The sequence below is a fragment of the Pezoporus occidentalis genome, unplaced genomic scaffold (genome assembly GCF_034315485.1).
Source record: "Pezoporus occidentalis ecotype Australia unplaced genomic scaffold, CSIRO_AGI_Poc_V1 ctg244, whole genome shotgun sequence".
NCBI lineage: Eukaryota > Metazoa > Chordata > Aves > Psittaciformes > Psittacidae > Pezoporus > Pezoporus occidentalis.
The window spans coordinates 715,941-729,620 of record NW_026914330.1 but is presented as its reverse complement, the minus strand read 5'-3'; the positions used below and the strand labels follow the sequence as shown (position 1 = coordinate 729,620).

At 60.7% G+C, this 13,680-nt stretch overlaps 2 protein-coding genes and 2 non-coding genes across 6 annotated transcripts; 2 read left to right on the top strand and 2 right to left on the bottom strand.

Moving 5' to 3' along the window:
- Positions 1-855: 855 nt before the first annotated feature.
- Positions 856-2,529, top strand: LOC134165650 (uncharacterized). The gene is made up of 2 exons (XM_062622673.1): positions 856-1,032; positions 1,116-2,529. The coding sequence occupies exon 2, from the start codon at positions 1,405-1,407 to the stop codon at positions 2,527-2,529; it is 1,125 nt and encodes a 374-aa protein (XP_062478657.1). The 5' UTR covers positions 856-1,032; positions 1,116-1,404.
- Positions 2,530-3,668: 1,139 nt separating this feature from the next.
- Positions 3,669-3,832, bottom strand: LOC134165651 (U1 spliceosomal RNA). Its single transcript, XR_009965598.1, has one exon. It is a non-coding gene; the product is annotated as a U1 spliceosomal RNA (small nuclear RNA).
- Positions 3,833-4,874: 1,042 nt separating this feature from the next.
- Positions 4,875-5,038, top strand: LOC134165656 (U1 spliceosomal RNA). Its single transcript, XR_009965602.1, has one exon. It is a non-coding gene; the product is annotated as a U1 spliceosomal RNA (small nuclear RNA).
- Positions 5,039-5,326: 288 nt separating this feature from the next.
- MAPRE3 (microtubule associated protein RP/EB family member 3) lies at positions 5,327-13,402 on the bottom strand. Of its 3 annotated transcripts, none has more exons than XM_062622643.1 (7): positions 13,246-13,402; positions 7,971-8,098; positions 7,720-7,865; positions 7,436-7,637; positions 6,666-6,817; positions 6,389-6,541; positions 5,327-6,212 (listed from the first exon to the last, which is right to left on the bottom strand). In XM_062622643.1, exons 2-7 carry the CDS (start codon positions 8,089-8,091, stop codon positions 6,144-6,146), a joined length of 843 nt encoding a protein of 280 aa, XP_062478627.1. In that variant the 5' UTR covers positions 8,092-8,098; positions 13,246-13,402; the 3' UTR covers positions 5,327-6,143. The 3 variants fall into 3 exon arrangements, with proteins under 3 accessions (XP_062478627.1, XP_062478626.1, XP_062478628.1); XM_062622642.1 differs by lacking the exon at positions 13,246-13,402 and adding an exon at positions 11,115-11,327; XM_062622644.1 differs by lacking the exon at positions 13,246-13,402 and adding an exon at positions 11,115-11,327 and having other exon boundaries at positions 7,481-7,637.
- Between the last annotated feature and the right edge of the window lie 278 nt (positions 13,403-13,680).

The following is a 13,680-nucleotide window of genomic DNA, read 5'->3' as shown; positions in this document are numbered from 1 at the left end:
CAACAGGCGCATGTCCTTATATTGGTATAGGGGACACACAAGGTGACTGAAGCTCTGAAGCTACTCCTGTCCCATCTGGCTGGGGCCAAGCTTGGCCACTGCCTCCTCAGTCGTGCTTTGATGCAGACCCTGCAGCACTGCCACCCAGGAGGCCATTGTCCCGTTGAGGCCACATGAGCTGGGAGGATCCTGCTACCCTTGGCCCCATCTCATGTCAGGGGGAACTGTCCCCTTCAGAAAGGAACTTATGCAGTGACCAGCCCATCAACTCCTACCTCTCCTGCGATTTGGCAGTGAACCCAGCTTGGTTCTGGAGGGGTCAAACTGCTCACACAGAAGGACTTTCCTCAAAGTGCCTTGAAGCACGGAAATCCTGGGAGGATGCAGGACCACAGGGGGCTGGGTGGGAACAGAGCAGTATGGGACAAAGGTAGGAACTACCCGCAGGGAACAGACTGTCTGGTTTCTCATGTGGCAGGTCCGGAGGTCTGTGGAAGCGTCCCATACCCAATTCCCCCCCACCCCGGGCAGAGATGCAACTCAGGACTTGGGCCAGTTTCAACACATGAAACGTAGCAGCAAACATGGCTGCAAATATAGGATCACAGAATTGTAGGTTTGGGTTGGAAAGGACCTTAGGATCGTTTAGTTCCAACCTCCCTGCCATGGATGAGGAGGGACATCTCACACACACACAATGTTGCCCAAGGCTCTGTCCAACCTGGCCTTAAAATACTGCCAGGGATGGAGCATTCGCCACTTCTTTGAGCAACCTGTGCCAGTGCCTCGCCACCTGCACAGTAAAGAACTTCCTTACACCTAACCCATTACCCTTTGTACTATCGCTACAGTCCCTCCCTGGCGTGGGGAATGCTGCACAAGAAGCTGCGCCAACAGACCTGAACGAGAGCACGAACATCCCGACCCTCATCAGCTGCAAATCATGGGAGTCAAGAGGAGTTGAAGTTAGAACACCGAGATAATCTCCGAGAACTGTAGACATTGAAACAAAGAAGTTATGAAGACAAAGATGTAATGTTGTACCAGATCCGATCCGATCGTATTATCTCCTTACGCCTTCCACTACACAATAAGCAACATGCTGTTCTTTTCAGCATATATGCTCCAACTCTGCAAGCTGACCCTGCAGGTAAAGACAAATTCTACACTGACCTGCGTAGCCTCACTCAAAAGGTTCCTATAGATGATAATAAGATCATAATCCTTGGTGACTTCAGTGCCTGAGTAGGTAAGAACTTTGAAGCCTGGAAAGGAGTACTAGGCAAGCACGGTGTTGGTAGCTGCAATGATAATGGATGCCTCTTGCTAGAGTTTTGTGCAGAGCAGCAGCTTACCGTCACCAACACTATTTTCCAGCAGAAAGACAGTGTGAAGACAACCTGGATGCACCCGCAATCTAAATATTGGCACCTTATTGATTATCTCTTAGTGCACCAGAGAAATGTTTGTGATGCCTGTCACACCCGAGTGATGCCTAGTGCAGAATGTCAAACAGACCACTGCCTTGTGCGTTGCAAACTTAACCTCCACCTTAAGCCCAAACCTAAGAGGGGTGGCATTCCAAGGAGGAGGCTCAATGTTAACAATCTTCAAATAGCCACAGTGAGGGACAGCTTTCAGGCTAACCTTCAAACTAGGCTTGAAGACCAGCTTATAGATTCTTCTCCTGAAGTGCTTTGGCAACATATTAAAAATAGCATCCTGCAGTCCTCCAAAGAATCCTTTGGGTTCTCCTTAAAGAAAAACAAAGACTGGTTTGACGATAACAACCAGGAGGTCCACGAATTGCTGACAAAGAAGAGATCTGCCCATCAAGCCCACCTTGCTCAGCCATTTTGCCATGTAAGAAAAGCAGCCTTTTGTCTTGCATGCAGTAAACTCCAACAGAAACCTCGAGACATCCAGAACAAGTGGTGGCTCAACCTAGCAGAAAAGACTCAACTATGCACAGATTTGGGTGACCACAGAGGATTCTATGAGGCTCTGAAAGCAGTGTATGGACTCACATACCAGGTTCAAAGCCCCTTACTTAGTGCAGATGGCCAAAAGCTTCTTACACATAAAATCTCCATCCTGAATTGTTTGTCTGAACATTTTCAAACACTCTTTAGTGCTAACCCTGTAGTCCAAGGCACAGGAATCCAGCCCATCTTACAATATCTGGTGAAAAATGAATTGGATATAGCCCTTACCATGGGAGAGACTCTTAAGGCTATACAGCAGGTGAAAACTGGCAAGGCAGCTGGGGTCGATGGAATCCCACCCAAAATCTGGAAGCAGAGAGGCCAAGCACTTCATGCTAAATTTCACGTGCTAGTTGTGTGCTGTTGGGAACAAGGTAAACTACCATCAGATTTTTGTGATGCAATCATCATTACTCTGTATAAGAAAAAAGGTGTAAAGTCAGACTGCTCAAGCTACCGAGGTATAACTCTGCTCTCCATTGCTGTAAAAGTCCTTGCAAGAATATTATTGAACAGATTAGTACATGCTATCATAGAATCATAGAATACTTAGGGCTGAAAAGGACTTTAAGAACATCTAGTTCCAACTCCCCTGCCATGGGCAGGAACACCTCACACTAAACCATATCACCTAAGGCTCTCTCCAACCTGGCCTTGAACACCATCAGGGATGGAGCATTCACAACCTCCCTGGGCAACCCATTCCAGTGCCTCACCACCCTTACAGTAAAGAACTTCTTCCTTATATCCAGTTTAAACTTCCCCTGTTTAAGTTTTAACCCATTACCTCTTGTCCTGTCACTACAGTCCCTAATGAAGAGTCCCTCTCCAGCATCCTAGTAGGCCCCCTTCAGATACTGGAAGGCTGCTATGAGGTCTCCACGCATCCTTCTCTTCTCCAGGCTGAACAGCCCCAACTTTCTCAGCCTGTCTTCATACGGGAGGTGCTCCAGTCCCCTGATCATCCTTGTGGCCTCCTCTGGACTTGTTCCAACAGTTCCATGTCCTTTTTATGTTGAGGACACCAGAACTGCACACAATACTCCAGGTGAGGTCTCACGAAAGCAGAGTAGAAGGGCAGGATCACCTCCTTCGACCTGCTGGTCACGCTCCTTTTGATGCAGCCCAGGATACGGTTGGCTTTCTGGGCTGTGAGTGCACACTGAAGCCGGCTCATGTTCATTTTCTCATCAGCCAACACCCCCAAGTCCTTCTCCACAGGGCTGCTCTGAATCTCTTCTCTGCCCAACCTGTAGCTGTGCCTGGGATTGCTCTGACCCAGGTGTAGGACCTTGCACTTGTCATGGTTAAACTTCATGAGGTTGTCATCAGCCCACCTCACAAGTGTGTCAAGGTCCCTCTGGATGGCATTCCTTCCCTCCAGCATATCAACCGAACCACACAGCTTGGTGTCACCAGCAAACTTGAAGAGGGTGCACTCAAACCCACTGTCCATGTCGCAGACAGGAATCAGTCCCCACCTTGACCCTTAAGGACACCACTGGTCACTGGGCTCCATTTGGACAGTGAGCCTTTGACCTCAACTATGACCACTGCATCCACCGGGTGGCCCACCAACCAGATTTATACCTACCCAAGTTAGAGAAGAAGAAGTCGTGTGGGGGAATACATATCCCTGAGTACACATACACCCCCCCAGCTCTGTCTTTGCCCCAGTTACATCAGGGGAGAGCGCGAACGCAGTCCCCCACTACCACAAATTATGCAGTCGAGTTTCCCGCATTTGGGGAAATCGCAGGGGTCAGCACACCCGGAGTGCAAGGGATGAGCCTCGCCCTGGGAAAACCACCTGCTTGATCATGGTGTCTCCCCTGCCAGGTAAGTATGACTGCCCTTCGCGCACCCACCGCCACCCGCCGCACAACACACACACACCTCACGGACACCGCACGCGGCGCTACCGGGACGAGCTCCATCCCGCACCACGCCCGCGTGCGCCGCGGGTGTCCCGTGATGCCTCCCGCGGTGGTTGCGGGCACGGACACGGCCCCCAGCGCCAGGCTCCGCTCTGCAGAGCCCCTGCCTCCCCTCCGTGGCCCGAACCATTCACAGCTCGGGAGAACGGAGGGAAAAGGAGGGAAAAGGGGAAGCCAAGGAAGGACCCGCCCCCCCCCCCGCCTCTCCACGACGCCGTTGCCCCGTCGGGAACCTCGGGCTGCCCGGTGCCGTCCCGCAGTGTCCGATCCGCGCCGCCACGAGCCGCCGCCCAGGCTCCTGGCCGAGCGCTGCCACTGCGGCTTCGCCCATTTCGTCCCTGGCCGTGCACGATCCCGCCGCCCCCGGCAGCGGGGCGCCCGGTGTCCGTCTGTCCCCACGCACACAGCGAGGAGCCGACCCTCCCGCGGGGCTTCTCCCAGCTTGGCTTCGATCCGGGCTCGGGGCAGCTGCACAGCCCCCAGTCACCGGCCCGGCTGCGCCCTTTGCTGGGCCCGAGCTCTGCCGTGCCCGCCATGCCCAGTGCCGCCGGACTCTGCGCTGCCGACCCCCGAGCCCTGTCACGACACTCGCAACGCGGCGGGCGCGGGTGGGCGGTGCCTCCGCGGGCTGCCGGGGCTGAGCTCCGCAACTCCGCTAGGTGGCGCTGCCGCGGGGCCGGGCCATGCCGGCGGCGGACCTGCTACGCGCGTTCCGGGCGGGGCCTGCGGGCAGGGGGCGTGTCCATGCAAACGAGCACCGCGAGGCATCACGGGACACCCGCGGCACAAAATCATCCCCTGGGCTCGGGCGTGCGAGGGCTCTGAGCGAGGGCGCGATGGCAGCGGTGGGGTGCGGAGTGGAGCAGAGCGCGTTCCGGTAGCGCCGCGTGCGGTGTCCGTGAGGTGTGTGTGTGTTGTGCGGCGGGTGGCGGTGGGTGCGCGAAGGGCAGTCATACTTACCTGGCAGGGGAGACACCATGATCAAGCAGGTGGTTTTCCTTGGGCGAGGCTCATCCCTTGCACTCCGGGTGTGCTGACCCCTGCGATTTCCCCAAATGCGGGAAACTCGACTGCATAATTTGTGGTAGTGGGGGACTGCGTTCGCGCTCTCCCCTGGCTTTATCTGGTTTAAAAGCAGACGCTGTGGTTTTAGGGTGAAAAAGCGCAGTGGATAAACTAGCTTCCATATAGCGTTCCCCGTCCTCCATGACGGAAAATGCCGTGTAAGCAACGTTGTGCCGCAGCCGTGCCTGCAGGAGCCGGGCTGTCTCTCTCACTTACTGTCTCGGCAGCGGGACTAAAACCCGCGATCAGGTACTGCCCGGCTCCCTCTCCCCGGAGCTAGAGCCACCCGCGCTCCTCCCAGCCCCGAGCCTTCCCGCAGTGCCCAATTCAGGGAGGACAAAGGTTTTACCACACAACTTTATTTTAAATAAAACTTAACACAGATGCAGGCTTTTGCAACCGGAGTGATGGACCAGACAAGCGATGCAATGGGGAGATGACGACGGCCAGGGCAGGCACTGCTGCCACTCACAGCCTGACCCGGGGAGGTCTCAGGGAGCGAGGGGACCCCCATGCCACAGAGGAAACCGGCTTCCACTCACGACCCCCTGTCCTGATGTGGGGGCCAGGATCCCCCCCCTCACTGCCACCAGCAGGCAGGTAGCCATGTCAGGGGTTTCTTTTCCATCGTGCCAGGAACCTGAAGCAACACCTCCCTCCTCCGAGCTCTGTCCTCCTCCCTGCATCAGCCCCACCCCGTGCAGTGGTCCCAGGGGCGCTGTCTCTGACCCCATCATCCCCAGGCTGGCAGAGCGCAGGCAGCACACGCTCCTCTCTGGGGAGAAAACACCCCGAGGACTCGCTCCTTCCTTCTGGCTTCACGCAGGGGGCAGGTGGGGACAACGGGGTGGCTGCAGCACCCGCACTGGAGGAGACAACGGAAATAAATATGGGGCAGGGGGTAGCGAGGATCAGCCAGAGCCTGTCCCCACCTCAGCCCCCGGCGTAGGTACAGCCGTGCTCCGTGCTGGGTGGACATCTATTTATTTATGGAGACAGTGGCTTCCCACCGGAGCTGCTGGATGCCAAGGTTGCGGACTCAGCTGCCGGAGACTGTGATGGTGGCATGTGACAGTGCAGGGCGAGGCGCACAGGCTCAGACCTCAAATGTCTATGGTGGGGGAACGGCGCGGGGCAGCGCAGGAGCGTGCCAGGTTTAGTACTCATCCTGCTCCTCTGGCTGCTGCTCCTCCAGCTCGTCATCCTCTGGCGGGGCAAAGCCCTCCTGGTGGGGCACAGGTGACCATAAGCATGGGGATAACTTTGGCAAAGCCCAACACCCCCCCCCCCCCGAACCCCAGAGAGTGAACAAGGGGAGAGGCTGAGATCACTACAAGGAAGGTGGTCTCATCCTGAGGAAGCCCAGGGGCAGGGTGAGGGGCTGGGGGTCCTGGCCCTCACCTCTGTGGCGTAGAGGACGCTGACGATGCCAGTGATGATGGGGCTGTTCTCGTTCTCATGCTCCTGGCAAATTAGCTCAATGTCCCGCAGTTTGCTGAAGTAGAAATCCCGCTCCTTCTCCAGCCCGTCCACTGTCAGCTTCAGGTCCATCAGCTGTGAGGAGGGAGAGAGATGGAATCTTCCGCACTGCTGACATGGGGGCTCAGCACCATTCCCTCTCTCCCACACTGGGATGCCCCCATGCACAGGCAGGGGTGCAGGCAGGGACCCTGCCTACCTGCTGGTTGAGCTCCAGTATCTGCGCGTCGGCTTCGCTGCCCCCATTGCGCGCTGCAGGGGAGTTTTTCCGGAGGATGTTGCTGGGAACGTTGCTGAGGCGGGCTGGGTTCGGGGAGTTCTTGGGACCGGTGGGAGAGGTCCTCTGGGGGACTTGACAGCACATAGGGACCAACAGGTTAGTGCCAGCCTGGGGGGGCTGCCAGTGGGGTGGCTGGGGGCCAGGAAGCAGCAGCAGGCAGCAAGAGCAGGCAGAGTGCTTGGGGCTGTGCTGCAACTCCAGGCTGTCCTGTGTTCAGCCTCCTCCCTGCCTCAGTTTCCCCTGGCAGATCTCACCCCATTGGGGTGCTTGTGGCTTGGCTGGGGTTTGCCATGGGATGGATGGGTGAGCCAACCCTTGAGATGCTCCTGTGGGGCTGGCAGAGGAAGCCCATGGGACCCATGGTGCACAGTGGCACTTGGGCACCATAGCACAGGGAACATAAACCACCCCCAGGCCCATTATGAGTGGAAAGACGGAGCCAGTGGACCCCTGCCCAGGTCCCTCCATGGAGCACGCCATAGGGCATGCCATCCCCTCTGCCCCAGGTGTCCCTGCAGACCCGCTGCACCCTCCCCGGTCGCAGGCAGGCAGGCAGCAGAGCAGGACGCAGGCAGGGGCTGGGGGGCACAGAGGGGGGGAACACTCAGCCGTGGCTGGAGCCACGTGAGGTGCAGGAGGCTGGGCGGGAGGGCAGGGGGCAGGGCTCGCCGGGGGGACCCAGACATTACCTGCAGTGCCAATGGGTTTCTTGGGTTTGTTGAAGATGTGATCACCTGGGTTTGGGGGGGGCGCGACGTCCTGGCCCTGCCGCGCCAGCAGCGGGTTGTACTCCTTCCCGTCATAGTTGGCGTCAAAGAACTTCTTAAACCACTGGATGAACTCGAAGTTGTCCTGGAACTTGCCCTTCACCAGCCTCTCCACAGCGATGATCTGGGGGGACAGACACAGAGGGGCTGGTGGGGCTGCCCCCCAGCACAGCCACCGTGGCCTCCCTCAGCCCCCAGGACCATACCTTGTCCACTCCCATCTTCTTGAAGGCGGCTTGCAGCACCTTGAAGTTGTGAATGTACTCGTGCTCCAGCTTGGCTTGGAACTTCACCTTCCGCAGGTGGACGCAGCCGGGGAACAGCATGTCCATGAACTGGCAGTATGCAGCCCCTGTGCCGGGCCCATACCACGATGTCAGTGTGGGCTGGTGGCACCCCACCACCATTCACTCCAGGTCTGTCCCCGTCCCCAGCCCCTCCAGGACCCACACCCTACCTGAGCAGAGCTGCTCAATCTTGGTGTAGTTGAGCTGGAGGGAGTCGTTGACCCAGGCGAGCATGTCATGGCGGCTCAGGTTCTCACTGGTCACCGATGTCGAGTACACATTGACGGCCATGCCCCAGCTGCAGAGGGACAAGTGTCAGACCAGTGCCAGCACCCTGGTGCACCACCAGCCCAGCCTTCCTCCATGCTTGGATCCAGGGCACCCATCTCACCCAGGCTCCAGCACTGGTGGACAATGGGACCAGGCTGCCATGGTGCCACCCATGGGACCCCCCCCACCCCTGCCTGCACCAGGGGAGCCGGATCACCCAGCAGCATGCACCATAGGACACAGATGTGGTACACGACATGATGGGCAAGGTGTTTCAGGGGGAAGCAGGCACTGCTGAAGGCATTGCCCCGTGCTGGGGCACAGCTCTGTCCCTGTGCATGCCCATGGGGCTCCTGGGGGCTGGTGCTGGCTCATAAGCAGCTTAGACCCCCTCTGCCCCCCTCCAGCTCCTGGTGGCTGCCTAATCTGCTGGGGCTGGGACTGGGGTCCACCAGTGCTGGGCTTAGAGGAGCAACATCTGCTGGCAAACCTGCCCCCAGATGGCAGCCACCACGGGAGCACAGACCCCATGTCCACAGCCCCAGCACGGCAGAGTGCTGGGGAGCCATGCCTCAGAGCTGGGGTACACACACACACGCCAAGACACCATCCTGCTGGTTCCTGCCAAATGCTTTAGTGTGGGGACTGTCCCCCCCACCCCACTGCCCCCTCCCCGAGGGTGGGGTCCCCACCGCTGCAGCCACGGCGCCTCCTCCCTGCCTCCCACCCCTCCGCCTCCCCGTGCAGCAGCGGCAGCGGCAGCAGCAGCAGCAGCAGCAGCATTAATCCGCTTCCCCTTGCCCTGGCCAGGGGAGCTCAGGCCCAGATGCCAGATGGGGGCTCTGGAGGGGGAGCAAGCCCCCTTTCACCCCCTGGCCTACTCTCCTGCTCCCACAGCCTAGGGGATCATGTGGGGGTCGGCAAGTGGGGGATCCCCTGATGCAGGACCCCTGTACCCCAGCAGACAAGGGCAGTGGGTGCAGTAGTGGGGTGCCCGTGCGGTGCTGCCACCTCCTTGGGTGCCCATTGTGAAGGAGGGAAGGTTCCAGCGGCTGCAGCCCCCAAACTCGCAACCTCAGCACTGCCATGACTCAGCACCGGTGATGCTGGCCCTAGCACAGCCACACACTGTGGTCGATTGAACCATCACTGGCAGCTGAGCTGGCTCATCCCCCCACTGGGTCCAGGACAACCCAGCACCCCACATCCATCCTGCCCTCTGCAGGGCCCTGCCACCGGCATGCAGCCGGGCTGCCGGTATTTTTAGCCACAGGAGCAGCTGTAAATGAGGCCCCTGCGGTGGTCACTAGCTGCCAAACCCCCAGCATAGTGGGACGAGCACCGTCCCCCTCTCAGGCAGCCGGTGAAGACCAAAGCCACCCACCCAAACAGCCTCATGCCGCGGGGGGCGGGCAGGGGTCCCCTCCCTCTGGCAGCGCCGAGCTGAGTCATGCGCAGCGCGGAGCCAGAGCCACACGCACTGCGGTGCGGCCGCCACGGCGCAGCCAGGAGAGCAGCGGCGTTTGCCACTGCTGGCGCAGGGAGGGGGTCGGCAGGTGGGGGGCTCCGTGCGCACCCCGGGGAGGAGCCAGTGGCTGGATGACACCCCCACACCACCACCCTTTCCCGAAATAGCCGGGAGCAGCTGCCAGCGCCCTGTGCGCACAGCAGAGGCAGAGCAGGGCTGATGCCGGAGCTGGCCACCACCATGAGCCACAGGGCCAGGTCTTGCCTGCTTGACCTGGGGGGATTCACAGTGCCCACACCCCACACGGCAGCCCGTGACACTCCTGCCTCCCCCAGCACTTGGCTGTGGGACATACAACATGGATGGGGCACATGTTGTGTGCTGCGGCCATGCCCCAGAGCACCCAGCCCGGGTGGGCAGCCTTGCTCCACGCCTGCCAGCTCCAGAAGAGCCTGGTCTGGGGACAGCATGGGGACACAGGGGTAGCTGGTGCACCTTGAGAAGCAGACCCTTGAGAAGCAGAGGGGATATGGAAACACACTGGGGCTCACTGTGGCTCAGGCAAATAACCCCAGCAGGAGCCGTCCTGGCACAGGAAGCCACCACACTTGACAGCACCCCTCACCCAGCACCCACCACCTGTGCTGGGATGAGTTAACCCCTCAAACCAGCCCTCCAGCCTCATCAGAACCTTCCCAAGTGAGGGCTGAGCCCAGCACCTTCTTCATGACCTTGCCCCAGTACTGAACCCAGGGGCTGAGGGGTTGTTCACCCCTCTCCCCCCAGCATTCCTACCACTCTTCCCATCACTGGCACCTCAGAGAACACACAGATTTCCCTTTGCCACAACAAGCCAAGGCCCGTGCCGGCAGCCGCAGGGGCGGATTTCACAGCAGGATGAATCCAGGCATCACAGTGCCGGGTGCTCCCCGGCATGCCGCCACCAGCCGCACCCCGACTCCTGCACACGCCACCACATGTGCGAGCCCGGCAGGGAGAACTCTGATCCTGCTCTGGCACACAGCGCTGCCTGTCCATCCCCACGCAGCTGGCATTGACACTTGCTGAGGTGCGTGGAGCCACCCAGCTCATTTCCACCCTCTGAAACGACACATTGGCCTTCAAAGCCCTCCAACCGCAGTGCTGAGCACACCCGGGCATAATGACAGGGAAGCCAACACTTGCTCCAGCCCTGGGGCCAGGGCAGGAGCCAGCCCTGCTGCCCAGCCCTGACGCCAGGTGATGGACACACCTAAGGCAGGGAGCCTCCAGCCTGGCCGGTTTGCACCCTGTCTCCACTGCTACCATTTGGATAAACGAATAACTAAGATAAGAATGTAGACCCGATTCCTGCCAAGCTGTTGGGAGAGAAGCTGTTCTGGCACTGGGTCACCAGGGAGCAGTGAGCGGCTAGTCTCACAGCACAGCTCCTGCTGCCTGCCCTTGATGCTGCTGTGAAGGCAGGTTGCGGGCAGCAGCGGTGCAGGGAGATGCGGGGTTCAGGTCGCCGTGCACAGCAGCCCCCCCCGCCCCATGCTGCCTGCAGCCACACTGACGGGGCCGGGGGGACGCTTACCGCTGCATTTTAATTGTCCGGCCGCAGAGCTCCTAATCAAGGCCCAACGGCGAACAAAACACTTGGGCGTGTGTTGCTGCCCCGTCCTGCTGGTGCAGCCAGGGCGCAGAGAGGTCGTCCAGCCCAGCTCCTTGTGCCTATGCTGCCAGGGAGGCGGCGGCAGGCACCAGCGTCCCACGCCGCAGCCCTCGCCGGGCCGGGGGCTGGCGTGCTCTGGCCAAACAAAGCGGGAGGAGAATGAGGCCGGTGGCTGTGCCGGACACGTTTGGTGCTAGCACTGGCTGCCTGGGAGCCAGCCTGGCAGCAACCGCCGTACTGGGGCGAGCTGGGCTGCTGTGACTCGCAGCTTCTATTTTGGGAGCTGTCCCGGTGGCTCCTCAAGTGACAAATACGGGAGGGGGGTGGCAGACAACCCAGTGGAGGCTGTGTGCCATATGGAGCCGCTGAGGGGCTGCCCAGCTGATCCGGCAGCTGGCAGGCAGTGGGAAGGGTTCTGTGGGTGCTGACACGGGTGTCCATTTGCCCCGGCTCTCTGATCATGGCAGACAGTCTCCCCCAGTGCCGCTTCCCCCTACCCCAACGAGAGCATCCCTGTGCCATGCTGGAGCCTGTGTGTGGCAGATGGGTTTGCCTGAGTGCAGGCAGTGCCCAGCTCCTTGTCAAGTCCATCCTCCAGTGCCTTTCCCAGTTCCTTAAGTCTACAGCAGCCTGTAGTGAGGGAAGGCAACTGCTCTCATGCTGGGAGGTCATGGCTCTCATCAGTGCTGCTCAGCACAGCCACGGTGCCCAGCTGAGGGGGACACGGTGGACACAGGCAAGGTGCCCTGGCCTCGCTGGTCCCCCCCGCTCCTCTCTTGCTAACCTAAATAACTCAAAATAGCAGTGGCAGGAGCATGTGCAGAGCGCAGAGCTGCCAGCAGCGCCTCCCACCGCGCCTGCTCCCCCTTCGCCTGCGCCGGCATCCTTATCCTGCGCAGCATCCCTGAAATATTAATGCCGAGTGCCTCCTGATGGTTCAAACCAGGCGGGTTGTTGGAGCTGGTCCAGGGAGAGCCACTTGCCAGCACCCCACAATGGGGCAGGGGACACCCGTGCCAGCAGTCCTATGCCGTGGCAGCCCCTGGAGATGCCCCACGTGCTCCAGATGCACTGGCATGCCATGGGTGTGCTGTCCCCCACCATGTCCCCACACCTGGGTGATGGTGGGGACATTCCACAGTGGCATGCAATGCCCCAGCCCAGTGACAGTCACAGTGGGGTGTCTCGGGGTGGCACTGGGGAGTTGGGATTGTGTCTCTGCACCATGGCTTCAGGGACCTGCTCTTCCCTGTATGGCATGAAGCTCATTGGCAAGAAACAGCACAGGGAGCACTGGGAAGGGCATCATCACCCCACTCAACACGTGCCAGAGAAGGCACCATTTGAAGCTTGCGATGCTGTCCTGCCGCCAAAGGCTCTGAGGCTACAGCCACCATGCCAAGGCCACCACCACTGTGCTGCCATAAGAACAAGGGACAAGAGCGCATCACGCTTTGGCAGGTCAACGTGACAGCCACCCGTCAGCTCGTACCACTCTGGCCGAGACAGTCCTGCACCGGCTCTGCCTGCTCATCTGGTACCGGCAATGGCACCTGCTGCCCATGGCACCGGGCAGGCAGCACCGGCCCTGCCTGACCAGGCAAAACCCTGTAACGGGGGCACCGCGGGACCCGGGGCTCTCCCAGGTGATGCCCGGTAACGGGGGGTGGCACCCGCGCCGGGACTACAGCTCCCGGCGTGCCATACCATACCGTGCCGTGCCGTACCGTACCGGGGCCACGGCCCTGCGGCCGCCGCTGAGTCAGGCCGGACCCCGCCGCCACCAGCACGGCGGACCCCGGGCCGCGGCCTCGCATCTCCAGCCCCGGACCCATTCGCTCTATCCCCGGCTACCCCCACCCCGTTCAAGGCCGCTCCATCCCCGGGGGCACCGGACGGACACCCCCTCCCTACCGCTCCATCCATGGAGGCCTCAGCGGCCCCTCCGCCCGGCCCCGGGGGGCGGCGCTAGCCGGTGCCGGGATGCGGGAGATGGCGGCGGCCCGGCGAGGAGCGACCCGGTCCCTCCCGGTCCCTCCGCGCCCGCACTCACCGCGCTCGGGCAGCGGCCGCTCCGGCCGCCGCTCCGCCGCCTCCGCTCCGCGCCGGGCTCGCCGAGACCGGGCCGGGACCGCTCGGGCCAACCGCGCATGCGCCACCGCAGCCGCCTCAACCCTTCCCTCCCTCCCTGCAGGCGGGGCCGGCCCTGCTGCGCTCCGCCTTCCGTCCCCATGGCAACGGGAAGTGGCCCGCCCCCTCCCGTCGCCCTGGCAACACTGGCCCCGGCTCTGCCTCTCGCACAGCGCCCCCTGGGGGCGAGCGGCGGCGGCCTCCTCACTGCCGGGACACCAGGAATCCCCTGAGACCTTCTGGAATCTCCAGCAGCACCCCCGGAGCCGGGACCCCACCGCACACTCCCGGTATCCCTCCTTGCCTACTCTGGGGCCTCCTGGAGCCCCACAGTCTTTTGGGACATTTGCCCCCCCGT

What these genes read in the sequence shown, in the direction of transcription:
- LOC134165650 (XM_062622673.1), top strand. Translation starts at nt 1,405, where the DNA reads ATGCACCCGCAATCTAAATATTGGCACCTTATTGATTATCTCTTAGTG.
- MAPRE3 (XM_062622642.1), bottom strand. An exon ending in AGAAGATGGGAGTGGACAAG is followed by an intron (nt 7,638 to 7,719) that starts GTATGGTCCTGG and finishes CTGTCCCCCCAG; the next exon opens with ATCATCGCTGTGGAGAGGCT. An exon ending in TACTGGAGCTCAACCAGCAG is followed by an intron (nt 6,542 to 6,665) that starts GTAGGCAGGGTC and finishes CCCTCCTCACAG; the next exon opens with CTGATGGACCTGAAGCTGAC.